General features: G+C 45.8%; 1 protein-coding gene across 4 annotated transcripts in view; it reads right to left on the bottom strand.

The window, feature by feature from the left end:
• LOC143955522 (uncharacterized) overlaps positions 1–13,196 on the bottom strand; it is a 433,055-nt gene extending 419,859 nt beyond the window's left edge. For 2 of the 4 annotated variants that reach the window (XM_077465560.1, XM_077465561.1), the window contains exons 1-6: positions 13,092–13,196; positions 10,943–11,051; positions 10,209–10,373; positions 9,926–10,120; positions 9,635–9,814; positions 9,423–9,546 (exon numbers count right to left, since the gene is read on the bottom strand). In XM_077465560.1, the coding sequence (XP_077321686.1) occupies positions 9,423–9,546; positions 9,635–9,814; positions 9,926–10,120; positions 10,209–10,373; positions 10,943–11,020 (742 nt within the window). In that variant the 5' untranslated portion in view covers positions 11,021–11,051; positions 13,092–13,196. Of the gene's footprint in view, positions 1–8,969; positions 9,112–9,208; positions 9,307–9,422; positions 9,547–9,634; positions 9,815–9,925; positions 10,121–10,208; positions 10,374–10,942; positions 11,052–13,091 lie in introns of all 4 variants that reach the window. The other 2 variants (XM_077465564.1, XM_077465563.1) reach the window with 2 other exon arrangements.
• Between the last annotated feature and the right edge of the window lie 457 nt (positions 13,197–13,653).

The following is a 13,653-nucleotide window of genomic DNA, read 5'->3' as shown; positions in this document are numbered from 1 at the left end:
CCAATCCCTTATCTCCATAAAAAGGGAATAGATCAACACCAGCTCTCAGCAATATTTTCAATGAAGATGTTTCCATCTTCCAAGAAATCATTATCTCCCCCCTACCCAGGACTTGGTATAGTCCATTCCTCAATGGAGACCTCATAGACCCTAACAGTGATCACCAGGCAGTGGCTAGCAATTATCTAAGTAGAGAAGACCCAGAGTGGTGGAATAAACCTCTAACCATGATAGTTTACAGCTGAAAAGTGGCCAACCCCTTTATCGCCATAGAAAGGGAATGGATCAACACCAACTCCCACTAATATTATCAATGAAGATGGAAAATATTTCCATAATTGAGAAGGTCTCATTATCTCCTCCTACCAAGGACCTCAGTGATTACTAGACAGTGGCTAGCAATTATCTAAGAAGAGAAGACTTAACGTGGTGGAATAAACCTCTAACCGTGATCGTTTACAGCTGAAAAGTGGCCAATCCCTTATCTCCATAAAAAGGGAATAGATCAACACCAGCTCTCAGCAATATTTTCAATGAAGATGTTTCCATCTTCCAAGAAATCATTATCTCCCCCTACCCAGGACTAGACATGGGCGCCGTCAATAAATTCGTTTAGTTCTGTTCCGTTACGATTCGTATTAAAATGAATTTGTACTTCGTATTTCGTGTCCGAAATTCCATTCCATTTCGTACGAAATACGAATTGTCATTAGGTTCGTTAACGTGTACGAACGTTCTTTACGATGAATTTAAAGGCAAAAATATACCTCAATATGACATGTGGATGCTGATGGAAGTTTGGTTTTTATCCGAAATACGAAATTCCGTTGAAGAATTTCCGATCCGAAATACGAAGTTTCATTAGATGAGAAAGAGAGAAGCGTATTGTCTGCCATGCACCGCTGGTCCAGTTTGCGCCTGCTCCTCCTGGGGCTGCTTATTATGACGGGCTCCCACCATCCCTGTGCTATGCTGACTTCCTCCTGGGGCTGTACCTCTGCTGTGCATATTATGAGGGGCTCCCACCATCCCTTTGCTGTGCTGACTTCCTCCTGGGGCTGGTGGGAGCCCCTCATAATAAGCAGCCCCAGGAGGAAGTCAGCACAGCACAGGGATGGTGGGAGCCCCTCATAATAAGCAGCCCCAGGAGGAAGTCAGCACAGCACAGGGATGGTGGGAGCCCCTCATAATATGCACAGCAGAGGTACAGCCCCAGGAGGAAGTCAGCATAGCACAGGGATGGTGGGAGCCCCTCATAATAAGCAGCCCCAGGAGGAAGTCAGCACAGCACAGGGATGTCCTGGGGCTTTACCTCTGCTGTGCATATTATGAGGGGCTCCCACCATCCCTGTGCTGTGCTGACTTCCTCCTGGGGCTGGTGGGAGCCCCTCATAATAAGCAGCCCCAGGAGGAAGTCAGCACAGCACAGGGATGGTGGGAGCCCCTCATAATGAGCACAGAAGAGGTACAGCCCCAGGAGGAAGTCAGCATAGCACAGGGATGGTTGGAGCCCCTCATAATAAGCATAATGACTGAGACAACTGATCCGAAATTCGTAAACAAAAGTTCGTATTGCGTACAGAATTCGGACGCACTGCAATTCGTATTTCAGATCCTCCCGAACGTACGAATTTCCCAGAATTTGAGATTCGTACGAAACGAATCGCACATGTCTACCCAGGACTTGGTATAGTCCATTCCTCAATGGAGACATCATAGACCCCAACAGTGATCCCCAGGCAGTGGCTAGCAATTATCTAAGTAGAGAAGACCCAGAGCGGTGAAATAAACCTCCAATAGTGATAGTTTACAGCTGAAAGTTGGTCAACTCCTTCCGTATCACCATAAAAAGGGAATGGATCAATGCCATCTCCCACCATTATTTTCGATAAAGATGAAAAATGTTTCCATCATTGAGAACGTCTCATTATCTCCTCCTATCAAGGACTTGGTATGGCCCATTCCTACACTCAAATTAGAAGCATCTAATTTCCAGATACCAAAAGAATCTGTATAACGTAGATAAAAACGAAATGATCTCAGATTATAGATTTAAGGGCTCATATTTATTAAGTAAATTTACAACATCCAAATATCGCACACATCCAACGAGTCATTAACTGGAACCGAAGATTTACAAAGAGTCAAGTAATATGCCCAGTAACAAAATGAAAGATATCCTGTATATGATCATAAGAACACCTGTATGAGCTTGTTGGACATTCCATTTTCTGGACATAAGTGAGGAATAGCACCTCCTCCCTTCCCTTCTCCTGCTTTCTGGCCATTTTAGCCTTCACTCTTCTGGGAAGTCTTTCCCTAATATTTTGGGGGGTGCCTGTTGGCATTTGTGCCCCTTTGTGAGGTCAGGTACTGATGAAAAGAAAGGACGCGGCTCTCCCGACCAGCCCATGCAAAGTGGAAGAAGCGGCCTTACTGAGCCTACATTTCTTCGCCAAACCATGCTCCGATACATTTTGCCACTGGGTCTTAGTCATAGGGGTCTCGCTGGGTGGGGCAAAACACATCGGAGGGGCGTGGTCTGGCAGAGAAAGGTAGGCTAAGGCTGCTTCTCACTTCTAACTTGCACAGGCTGGTCAGGTGAGCCACGTCCTTTCTATTTATGTGTGTTACTTTCTGGAATGGGTGTACTAACATGCCGTCGCTCCCTTTCTCTGAATCTAGAGAAAAAGGCTACTCTTCAGCTTTGAGTGGGGCTCTAAGCTCTTTACCCAGGTCGCAGGTCAGAGATTGGATGATGTTGGATGAGATGTTGATGTTGGATGAGAAGACATGGTTTCCAATCAACATTCCAAGTCACCCCAAAATTGTTCCGTAAGGTTTGACGTCAGGGCTGAGGTCAGGACTCCATCCAGACTCTTCGAATTTTCTCCACACCCAACTGGTCAAACCATGTCTTAAAAAGGAGCTAGCCTTGTACACATGGACACTGTCAAACTGGAACAAAAAAGGGCCTTCACCAAAATGTTACCACACGGGTTTGTCATAGTATTACCAGCACCCTTCACTGGAAAACCATCATTTGGAGGGACGTCCACACATGTCTGGCCACATGGTAGGTGTAATGGTCAGGTGACCACATACTATTGGAAGTGAAAGACCATTTCCGATTGGTTGCTCTGGTTTTATTCCCCGGTTTATTCAAAAAGTAGAAGCTTGCAGTCTAGTATCCACACAACAAAAACAATATCGGCATACATCTTCTTATAAAGAAATAACGTGGTAACAGATCTCTTCATAATTCATAAAAAAAAAAAAAATGATATACAAAACAACAAGGGAAACGTTGGTTCAATCCTCTCACGTTATTTTTAATTGCTTTGGGCCTGCCCAAAGTTCATCCCAGAGGACCACCAAGGTGAGAGCTGAGAAAGTACACCGCAGGAACCGCCTCAATGTCAACCAATCATATTCATCTATGGACAATACTGTTTACAGTCACAAGAAGTTTATTCTTCGAGTGGGACCACTCGTCTTCCCAGAACATCTCCATCAGTCCTTGACTAAAAAGATCCCTAAGGTCTTTGAACATTCTAATATCTAGATGATCTGATTTTCATACCTTCTCGTCTCGGAGCAAGAGTGTGGCTTCTCCCCATGTGATCTATTCAGATTTCCAATTCTAAATGAGATTATGAAGACCACCAACTATAAAGGGGAGCTGGAAGTCTACTATAGGAACTATAGGAACACCCTCGCGGTCAGGGGAGCTAAATGATTTTTTACAATGGTGGTCAGAATGTCTCCTTTAGAAATCACTAAAAACACCATTGGTGTCATGCCATTGACTCTTCCAGTTGGACTATCCAGAAACCCTCAAACAAACCTTACCCGAGCTCAACTGCTGTGTTAGCCCTTGTACACACGGTCGGAGAATCCGTCGGAATGTGTCCTATCGGACCACGTTGTCGGATAATCCGACTGTGCGTGGTATGCATCGGACTGATTCAGTCGGAATGTCCGTCGGACCCAATTTTCCAACTTGTTGGAAATATTTTCCGACAAACTGGTCCAATCGGACATACTCCGATCATGCTCAGATCAAATTCCTACATCAAAGCTATTGGCTACTAGCCTGAACGTAGTCCCGTCGTAACAAAATTACGTCACCACGTTCTGAAAGATCGGATTTTCCGACAACTTTGTCCGACCGTGTGTATGCAACAGTTTTGGACAAGATCCGATGGATTTGGTTGGCAGAATGTCCGACCGTGTGTACGGAGGCTAAGAAGTATGGAGACAGGAGACCGGTGATCTGGCTAAGATGTGCATCATTCAAAGTGTAAATCCATAATAATGGTAGCCGGCAACTAGGGGCTTCTTAGTATAACTTCTTTATTGGTTATATGAATGCTGATACAGAATCCAAAGTGCAAATGTGTTTTCGGCTTACAAAACCTTCCTCATAGCATAAGCCGAAACACGTTAGCACTGTGGATTCTGCATCAGCATTCATTAAACCAATAAAGAATTTATACTAAGAAGCCCCCGAGTTGCCGGCTACCGTTATTATGGACCCTCAAAGAGAAAGTCAATTAACCATTTCTTAAGAAACCCTTGGCAACCTCTGTAGGAACCCTTTTACAAATCCCTGGTTGAGAAAGGATTGTCTAAAGCAGGGGTCTCCAAACGATGGCCCTCCAGTTGTTCGGGAACTACAATTCCCATCATGCCTAGTCATGTCTGTGAATGTAAGAATCTTACAATGCCTCATGGAACGTGTAGATCAGTAACAACTGGAGGGCCGTAGTTTGGAGATCCCTGGTCTAAAATAATCCAGGACTTACAAAGTCAGTGGTGAAACTACCGGGGGTAGCAACTGCGATCGGGCCCTAAAATTTCGCCACCAGGGTGGGGGCCCTCAAGATGGCAGAAAGGGGGTCCTCTGCAGAACTGTAATTCCGCCGACACACGTCCGGACTTTAACGGACAAGGTCCAGCGGACAATCCGACGGACTTTGCAGCTGAGGTCCGCCGGACTTTCAAACAAACAGACTTGGCCACACACAATCACTTCAAAAGTCAGACAGATTGGAACGTGATGACGTAGAACAAGGAAGTTCATAGCCAGTAGCCAATAGCTGCCCTAGCGTCGGTTGTAGCCCGTCCGGACTAGCACACGGACGACCGGATTTTTCGACCGGACTCGAGTCCGTCGGAAACATTTGAAGCCAGTCTTATTTCTAGGTCCGCCGGACTTTTGGGAAGAAAAATGTCCGCTGGAGCCCGCACACGATCGAATTGTTCGACGGATTCCAGTCCGCCGAAAAAAAGTTCCGGTCGTGTGTACGCAGCATAAAGCTCGGTTCACACTGCTGGGACCCCAAAAATCGTGCAACTTGCTTGCGACTTTTGTGATTTAACACTACACTCTATGGCACTCTTATCGCAGTAGAGCAGGAACCCATTTTGTTGCTGTGACTTGAGTGGCATCGATTAACGCGGCTCCACATTGAAAGGAATGTTTTAAATTGTCATGCGGCTTTATGTGTCGCAAGTCGCATGATAAGTCACGGCAGTGTGAACTGGGGATTATAAAAAGGGCCCTGGGATCTGTGGGAAGGGCCTCGGAGGGAAGGGCCCCCTTGGCAGTCAGAGGGGCCCTTCATGGTTTCTTGCACCGGGGGCCCTGAAGGTTCTAGTTACGCCTCTGTACAAAGTTAAAAACATTTGCCAAACAACTCTCCTGCACTCCAAGAAGCAACACGTGACTGCGCCAGCCTGGATTCCTTGGCGATGGTCAAGAGCTTCTCTACACCATAGAGCAACGTCCACACACCCAACATAAAACATAAAGGTTCTTCTCTCCGGAACTCTCAGGGGAGTGTTGACTTTTGATCAACATCGTTTCCCGCACTTTTGGGGCCCGCATTCTCCCCAGAATGCACTTTCTGATGCCTGATAAAACTGTTTTTAAAGGTGAAACATTTCCCGCACGTGGCACAGGAAAACGGCTTCTCGCTGGTGTGGCACTTCATATGCTTACTAAGGTTCCCTTTAATCGAAAAACATTTCCCGCACTCGGAACAAGGAAAGGGTTTTTCTCCAGTGTGGACTCTCTGGTGCGTAACGAGCTTGTATTTCTTTGTGAAGGATTTCCCACACACCGAGCATGCAAAGGTCTCCCCGGTGTGGACTCTCTGGTGCAGAACAAGTTCAGATTTCTTTTTGAACGTCTTCTCACATTCCGCACACGAAAAGGGACGCTCCACCATGTGGCTGCTCTGGTGTGTAAGAAGGTCTCCCTTCTGGGTGAAACTTTTCCCGCACTCCGAACAGGAATACGGCCGCACTCCAGTGTGAAGCCGCTCGTGCAGAATGAGACTGGCTTTCTGCGTGAAACTTTTCCCACAGTCCAGACAGGAAAAAGGACGCTCGCCCGTGTGAGTTCTCTGGTGTCTAAGGAGGTCTCCTTTCCGAGTAAAACATTTCCCGCACTCCGAGCAGGAATAGGGCCTCACACCAGTGTGAAATCGTTCATGCACAATGAGATTAGCTTTCTGGGTGAAGCATTTCCCGCACTCTGTACACGAAAAAGGGCGCTCGCCCGTGTGGCTTCTCTGGTGCCGAAGAAGGTCTCCTCTCCAAACGAAGCATTTTCCACATTGCGGGCAGCAAAAGGGCTTCTCGCCATTGAGGAGTTTGGAACGATAACCGCTTCCTTTTTTTCCGCCTCGATCTCCTGCGTTAAAATCAGTAGACAAGGTAAGATGTCCATCTGAGGTGTTCCAGACATGGCATCCATCTGTTAGAAATTAATTATATTAAATGTAAATGACTTTTTCCTCTTTCACAGTCAAGAGTTACACGTTTCATAGTTAGTGAGGTTGAATAAAGACACCAGTCCATCCAGTTCAACCTGAGTGAGTGTCTACAATTGTCCCTATCCCTGTACATTGCGCACTCACATCAGTCCCTACCCTCAAGGAGCCCACAATCCAAGGTCCCCATTCATATACCAGGGCCAATTTTGGACAGAAGCCAATTAACCTACCTGCATGTCTTTGGAGTGTGGAAGGAAACCGGAGTAGCTGGAGGAAACCCACGCAGGCACAGGGAGTGTCGTGGGTTGAGATTCAAACCAGCGACCCTTCTTACTGCTAGGCGAGAGTGCTAACCACTACACCACTGTGCCGTGTGAAGGTTGTTTGTTGGGAACATGGCATTATATTGAGGAATGGAGATGGACCTTTCATATGGTGTACAGTATCTCCTCCTCATTTGTTGGGAACATGACGTTATATTGAGGAATGGAGATGGACCTTTCATATGGTGTACAGTATCTCCTCCTCATTTGTTGGGAACATGACGTTATATTGAGGAATGGAGATGGACCTTTCATATGGAGTACAGTATCTCCTCCTCATTTGTTGGGAACATGACGTTATATTGAGGAATGGAGATGGACCTTTCATATGGTGTACAGTATCTCCTCCTCATTTGTTGGGAACATGACGTTATATTGAGGAATGGAGATGGACCTTTCATATGGTGTACAGTATCTCCACCTCATTTGTTGGGAACATGACGTTATATTGAGGAATGGAGATGGACCTTTCATATGGTGTACAGTATCTCCTCCTCATTTGTTGGGAACATGACATTATATTGAGGAATGGAGATGGACCTTTCATATGGTGTACAGTATCTCCTCCTCATTTGTTGGGAACATGACGTTATATTGAGGAATGGAGATGGACCTTTCATATGGTGTACAGTATCTCCTCCTCATTTGTTGGGAACATGACGTTATATTGAGGACTGAAGATGGACCTTTCATATGGTGTACAGTATCTCCTCCTCCAAGACTTTTCTAGATAGAAGAACTCCAATTCCATGAAATTTTCGATCTGTTGTAGAAATGGGTCAACCTTCACAACAAGCTAGGAGAATGAATTAGACATGCTTCTTCCTAAGACACTAACCTAAAGTTGAGCTCTTACTTCTGGGCAGAGGAGTTTAGGCTACAAGGGAAAGGGTCCTCCTGCTTTTGGTTAGGCTCCATGCTCCTTGAGCCTGGGCCTGTACTCTGATGTCTATCGTGTCCTCCAATGAATTCTTGGAAAATATAATTATATATATGCATGCCTTAGAATTGGTTTACTGCTCTCTGTCGATTCTCTGCCTCCATTGCTCCACTGTGCCCAGGGCAGCTGCCTCTCCTGCCCACTCCTTGTCCTAGCCCTGGCTAGGAGTAAAATTCTAAAGAAATGTAAGAGATAATCAGCTGCCATTCCTAGTAAGGGGACTCTTGCATATGAAATTGCCAGCTATGCTTTTCTGGCCCTCCATTTATTATCCAATCTCCTACCAAATGAACAGAAGCTCTGTGGATTCTCCATCATCTTTCGTCACCCTGTATACTTTCAGGATTGCATATCGAAAATGTGAAAGACACTTGCGTTACCTACCTGTGCGGGTATCTCGAGAAGATTGCCTCTCTCCAATGGTAACTGTAGATGACTGATCATCTCTCACAGATGTCTCCTCTTCGTCCTCTTTAACCTCAACCTTCATATAAATCAATTCTTCACTCTATACCAACAAGATAACATCTCTAAGTTGTGTTTTGATAACCGAAGAACACACACAAGGATACAATCTCATTAAGTTTGGAGTCATTCTTGAGTTCTAGACTCTCAGTCCCACCTACCTGATGATGGTGGGGGATGGTGTGATCTTCCTGTGTGGAATCCCGGGAATGCAGAGGACGGGGACATCTCTCTGGTGGGTTCCCATTACTGGATCCATCTGTAGGAAACACACACACTGACTGAATACATTGTTTCTATGTGTTTATCAGATGATGGGGGATCTAGGTGGAGCCTCCGTACTGCTCTCTCCTTTACAATAAGTTCTAGAATTTTTTTTTATCTGATGATGTGATGGTCTACAGATCATAAATCTTTATACCTGAACAGTTTCTGAATGTCTTGTTCATCACTCACCCTCGCTGATAAGTAGAGGAGGTTTCTCCTGTTTAGCTGTCCCCATCGTCCCAAATTCTGTCATAGACTGCTGATAATCCATCACATACGTCTCTTCGTCTTCCTCTTTAACCTCAACTTTTATATCCATTTGTTTGTCATGCTAAACACACAAAAGAAATAATATCTTTAAAATATGGCCACTGAAAACATACAATCTGAGAGTCACTTTGGCATTTCAGACCCTCAAATCCACCTACCTGATGATGGTGGGGGATGGTGTGACCTTCCTGTGTGGAATCCCGGGAATACAGAGGACGGGGACATCTCTCTGGTGGGTTCCCATTACTGGATCCATCTGTAGGAAACACACACACTGACTGAATACATTGTTTCTATGTGTTTATCAGATGATGGGGGATCTAGGTGGAGCCTCCGTACTGCTCTCTCCTTTACAATAAAGTCTCCTCTTACCCGGTGATGTGAGGGGCGGCTGATTGTCCATCATGACGTCCTTGTAGAGATCCTTGTGTCCTTCTAAATACTCCCACTCCTCCATGGAGAAATAGACAGTGACATCCTGACACCTTATAGGAACCTGACACACACAATGATACAGTCACCATCCAGACACATCCCTTGTCTGTTACTGGATAATGTCCCAGAATTCCCAGAATCCTCCTCACCTCTCCTGTCAGCAGCTCCATCATCTTCTTGGTGGCTTCTAGAAGCTTCTGGACATTTAGTATTTCAGGTTTCAGGTGGCATTGTGATAGAATGATAATGGGGCTCTGGCTTTTGCTTAGCTGTGGAGATCCAGTTGTTGCCTTATGTTTAATAGACTTCTTCATCACTACCGCACAGTCCTATTTGATTCAACAGATATTACAAACCCACAATTCCTCACCTTTATGATCAAGCCTATCTATAAAAGAGATAAGGGCAATGTCATTTGACAGTCCCAGAATCCTCCTCACCTCTCTGATTAGAAGGCAGATGACCTCCAAAGACAACTTCAATATTTTCTCATTCAATTGAAATTCCTTTTTCAGACAACATAAAATCTGCTGATTGTCCATCATGACGTCCTTGTAGAGATCCTTGTGTCCTTCTAAATACTCCCACTCCTCCATGGAGAAATAGACAGTGACATCCTGACACCTTATAGGAACCTGACACACACAATGATACAGTCACCATCCAGACACATCCCTTGTCTGTTACTGGATAATGTCCCAGAATTCCCAGAATCCTCCTCACCTCTCCGGTCAGCAGCTCCATCATCTTCTTGGTGACTTCCAGAAGCTCCTGCATGTTGTGTCTTTCTGAGAAGTTGGGTTGAGGCACTGTGGCAGGAGATAACTCATGGGGATAGATGCTAGTTGTTGCCTGCTCACCAGAGGTTTTATTCACTACTTCATAGTTCTGAGTGCAAAATGAAAGCATATATCATCACTATGTATACTCCCAGAACCCTCCTCACCTCTCCGGTCAGGTCCGCGTTTTATTAATAGAGATAAGAGTGATGTCATGTGACCTCCCAGAATCCTCCTCACCTCTCCGGTCAGGTCTGTGTTTTATTAATAGAGATAAGAGTGATGTCATGTGACCTCCCAGAATCCTCCTCACCTCTCCGGTCAGGTCTGCGTTTTATTAATAGAGATAAGAGTGATGTCATGTGACCTCCCAGAATCCTCCTCACCTCTCCGGTCAGGTCTGTTTTATTAATAGAGATAAGAGCGATGTCATGTGACCTCCCAGAATCCTCCTCACCTCTCCGGTCAGGTCCGTGTTTTATTAATAGAGATAAGAGTGATGTCATGTGACCTCCCAGAATCCTCCTCACCTCTCTGGTCAGGTCTGTGTTTTTATTAATAGAGATAAGAGCGATGTCATGTGACCTCCCAGAATCCTCCTCACCTCTCTGGTCAGGTCTGTGTTTTTATTAATAGAGATAAGAGCGATGTCATGTGACCTCCCAGAATCCTCCTCACCTCTCCGGTCAGCAGGTGGATTATCTCCAAGGTGAAGTCTAATATCCTCTCGGTCATGTGACTTTGGTCCTCATCCATCCTTGTAGATGTGGCTTTGTAACTTTCCCCTCTGTAGACAAATAATAAACTGAGATTTATCTAGAGTAGACTGGTATGAATCACGTCTGCACAAATCTCCTCCATAGCTCTGATATCTCAAAATGCTGGGGGAAAAAAACCCGAATCACCAAAAAAAAAAAACAACCCATAAAAACATAAAAACATTGGCTATTATTGCAGAGGAACAAATATAAAGTAAATTTGCTGAGTGAAGTTTAGGTTTAAAATTGTTAAAGTATTTCAACCTTTTTTTCATTCCCAGCAGGAGATTGAAGAATATCTGAATTCAAAGACAACGGACTGGAGAACCAAATTCAACATAATACCATAACGAATATATCTGAGATAACAAAGGAGTAACAGAACTTCCGAAAATACGAATCGGAACGATGAATACATACTCTCTCCGAAACCGTTCCGAAAACGAATCAGTCTAGCATAATGATTATGGCAAAACAAAATGATTTACTTAACCTCTTTCCGTCCGCGCTCAAGCCGAATGACGGCTACAGCGGGGACCTACTTTGCCGGGAGCGCGTCCATAGAAGACCTCCTCTCGCGCTCGAGGGGCCTGCGCGCCCTCTGCAGGGCACGTGCGGCGCGCTCTGTGATCAGCCAAGTCTATGAGACTCGCTGGATCACAGATCGGAGTAAAGGGGTCAATCGCGACCCCTTACCACGTGATCAGCTGTCAGCCAATGACAGCTGATCATGCGATGTAAACAGAGCCGGTAATCGGCAATTTTTTATCCTCACACTGTTAGAGTGAGGAGAAAAAAAAAAAGCAGATCGCCGGCGGCTGTGAGAGGGACATCAATCCCAATCATGGAGAGCCTCTGCAAAGGCTTCTGTTACCACAACAGTGCCGTCTACCAGTGCCCACCAGCACCACCTATCATTGCCCACAGTGCCACCTATAAATGTCACCAACAGTGCCATATCACGGAGGATGAGCTCTGGCATGTTCGCACAGCCCGCCAGGAAGTCGGTACTGTGCCGCGCTAATCACAACCAGTGAGACATTTCCCGATCTCTGCAGCCGCGCATTGGGACAATGTCTCACTGCCTGTGATTACCGCAGTACCGACTTCCTGGCGGGCTCTGCACGTGGAGTATGCGAACACGCCGGAGCTCATCCTTACTCATCACCAGTGCTGCCTATAGATACCACCTACCGGTGCCCATCAGTGCCACCCTCCAGTGCCACCTATCGGTGCCCATCAGTGCAACCCATCAGGGCTCATCAGTGCCGTCTTATCAGTGCTGCCTTATCTGTGCCTATTAGCACAGCCCCGTCAGTGCAGCCCATCAGTGCCCATTAGTGTAGCCCATCATTACAGCCTCATCAGTGCCAATTAGCGCAGCCCATCATTGCGGCATCATCAGTGCAGCCTCATCGGTGCCCATTAGTGCAGCCCATCATTGCAGCATCATCAGTGCCCATCAGTGCAGCCCCATCAGTGCCCATCAGTGCAGCCTCATCAGCGAATATCAATAAAGGAGAAAAATTACCTGTTTGCAAAATTTTATAACAAACTATGAAACGTTTTTTGTTTGTTTAGCAAAATGTCATTTGGGCACACTGTAGCATGACTGCGCAATTGTCATTCAAAGTGTGACAGCGCTGAAAGCTAAAAATTGGTCTGGGCAGTAGGGGGGGGGGGGGGTAGGTTAAGTGCCTGGTAAGCAAGTGGTTAACAAATGAAACCGAAACAAAACTCGTTTTTCCCTTGTGGACATCTCTACCAGTTAATTTCGGCCCTGATTATGCCATAGGCTCTTGGTTTTGGCACTTGACATCAGAGGGGACTGGAGTGGACTTCATTGCTTGATATGCCGGAGGAGTAATTGGATTTCATGCAGAATTCCAAACCCTCCTGTGCCTGGAAGTAGCACATTTCTCCCAATATTTCTATAAGGCAATCCCATTTTATGTGTTTTCTGTATAAACGCTTTTATCTACTCATCAGCATTGACTGATTTCCCCTTTGCATAGTCTCAGCCCTAGCACAATCATTCATCATCAGTGTATATATTAAAAATATATTACCTCCTCCACTGCCAGTTCCAGCAATGTCTGCTCTCTACTTCCTCCCGACTCACCTCTCACCCGGAACTTCCAGTCTGTGCCTGACATCACTTCCTGTCTTTGCCTGACATCACTTCCCGTCTGGGAGTACGCGCTTTCGTGTGGAGAATAATGCCCCGTACACACGATCGGATTTTCCTCCTACAAAACCGTGGATTTGTGTTTGAAGTTCAAACTTGTCCTGCATACACACGGTCACACAAATGTTGGCCAACAATTACGAACGTGAGAACGCGGTGACGTACAAGATGTACGACGAGCCGAGAAAAAGGAAGTTCAATAGCCAGTGCGGCTCCTTCTGCTTGATTCCGAGCATGCGTGAACATTTGTGCGACGGACTTGTGTACACACAATCGGACTTTCCGACATCAAAGTTTTATTGGCGGAAAATTTGAGAACCTGCTAAGAAACATTTCTTGGCGGAAAGTCTGACAGCAAATGCTCGATGGAGCCTACACGCGGTCGGACTTTCCCACAACAAGCTCACATCCAACATTTCCCTTTGGAAAGTTATGGCACCCTG

This window comes from Lithobates pipiens, unplaced genomic scaffold, assembly GCF_037356315.1.
Source record: "Lithobates pipiens isolate NorthernLeopardFrog02 unplaced genomic scaffold, aLitPip1_a1.2 Scaffold_35, whole genome shotgun sequence".
Classification (NCBI taxonomy): Eukaryota; Metazoa; Chordata; class Amphibia; order Anura; family Ranidae; genus Lithobates; species Lithobates pipiens.
This window is presented reverse-complemented; position numbering and strand designations above follow the sequence as displayed.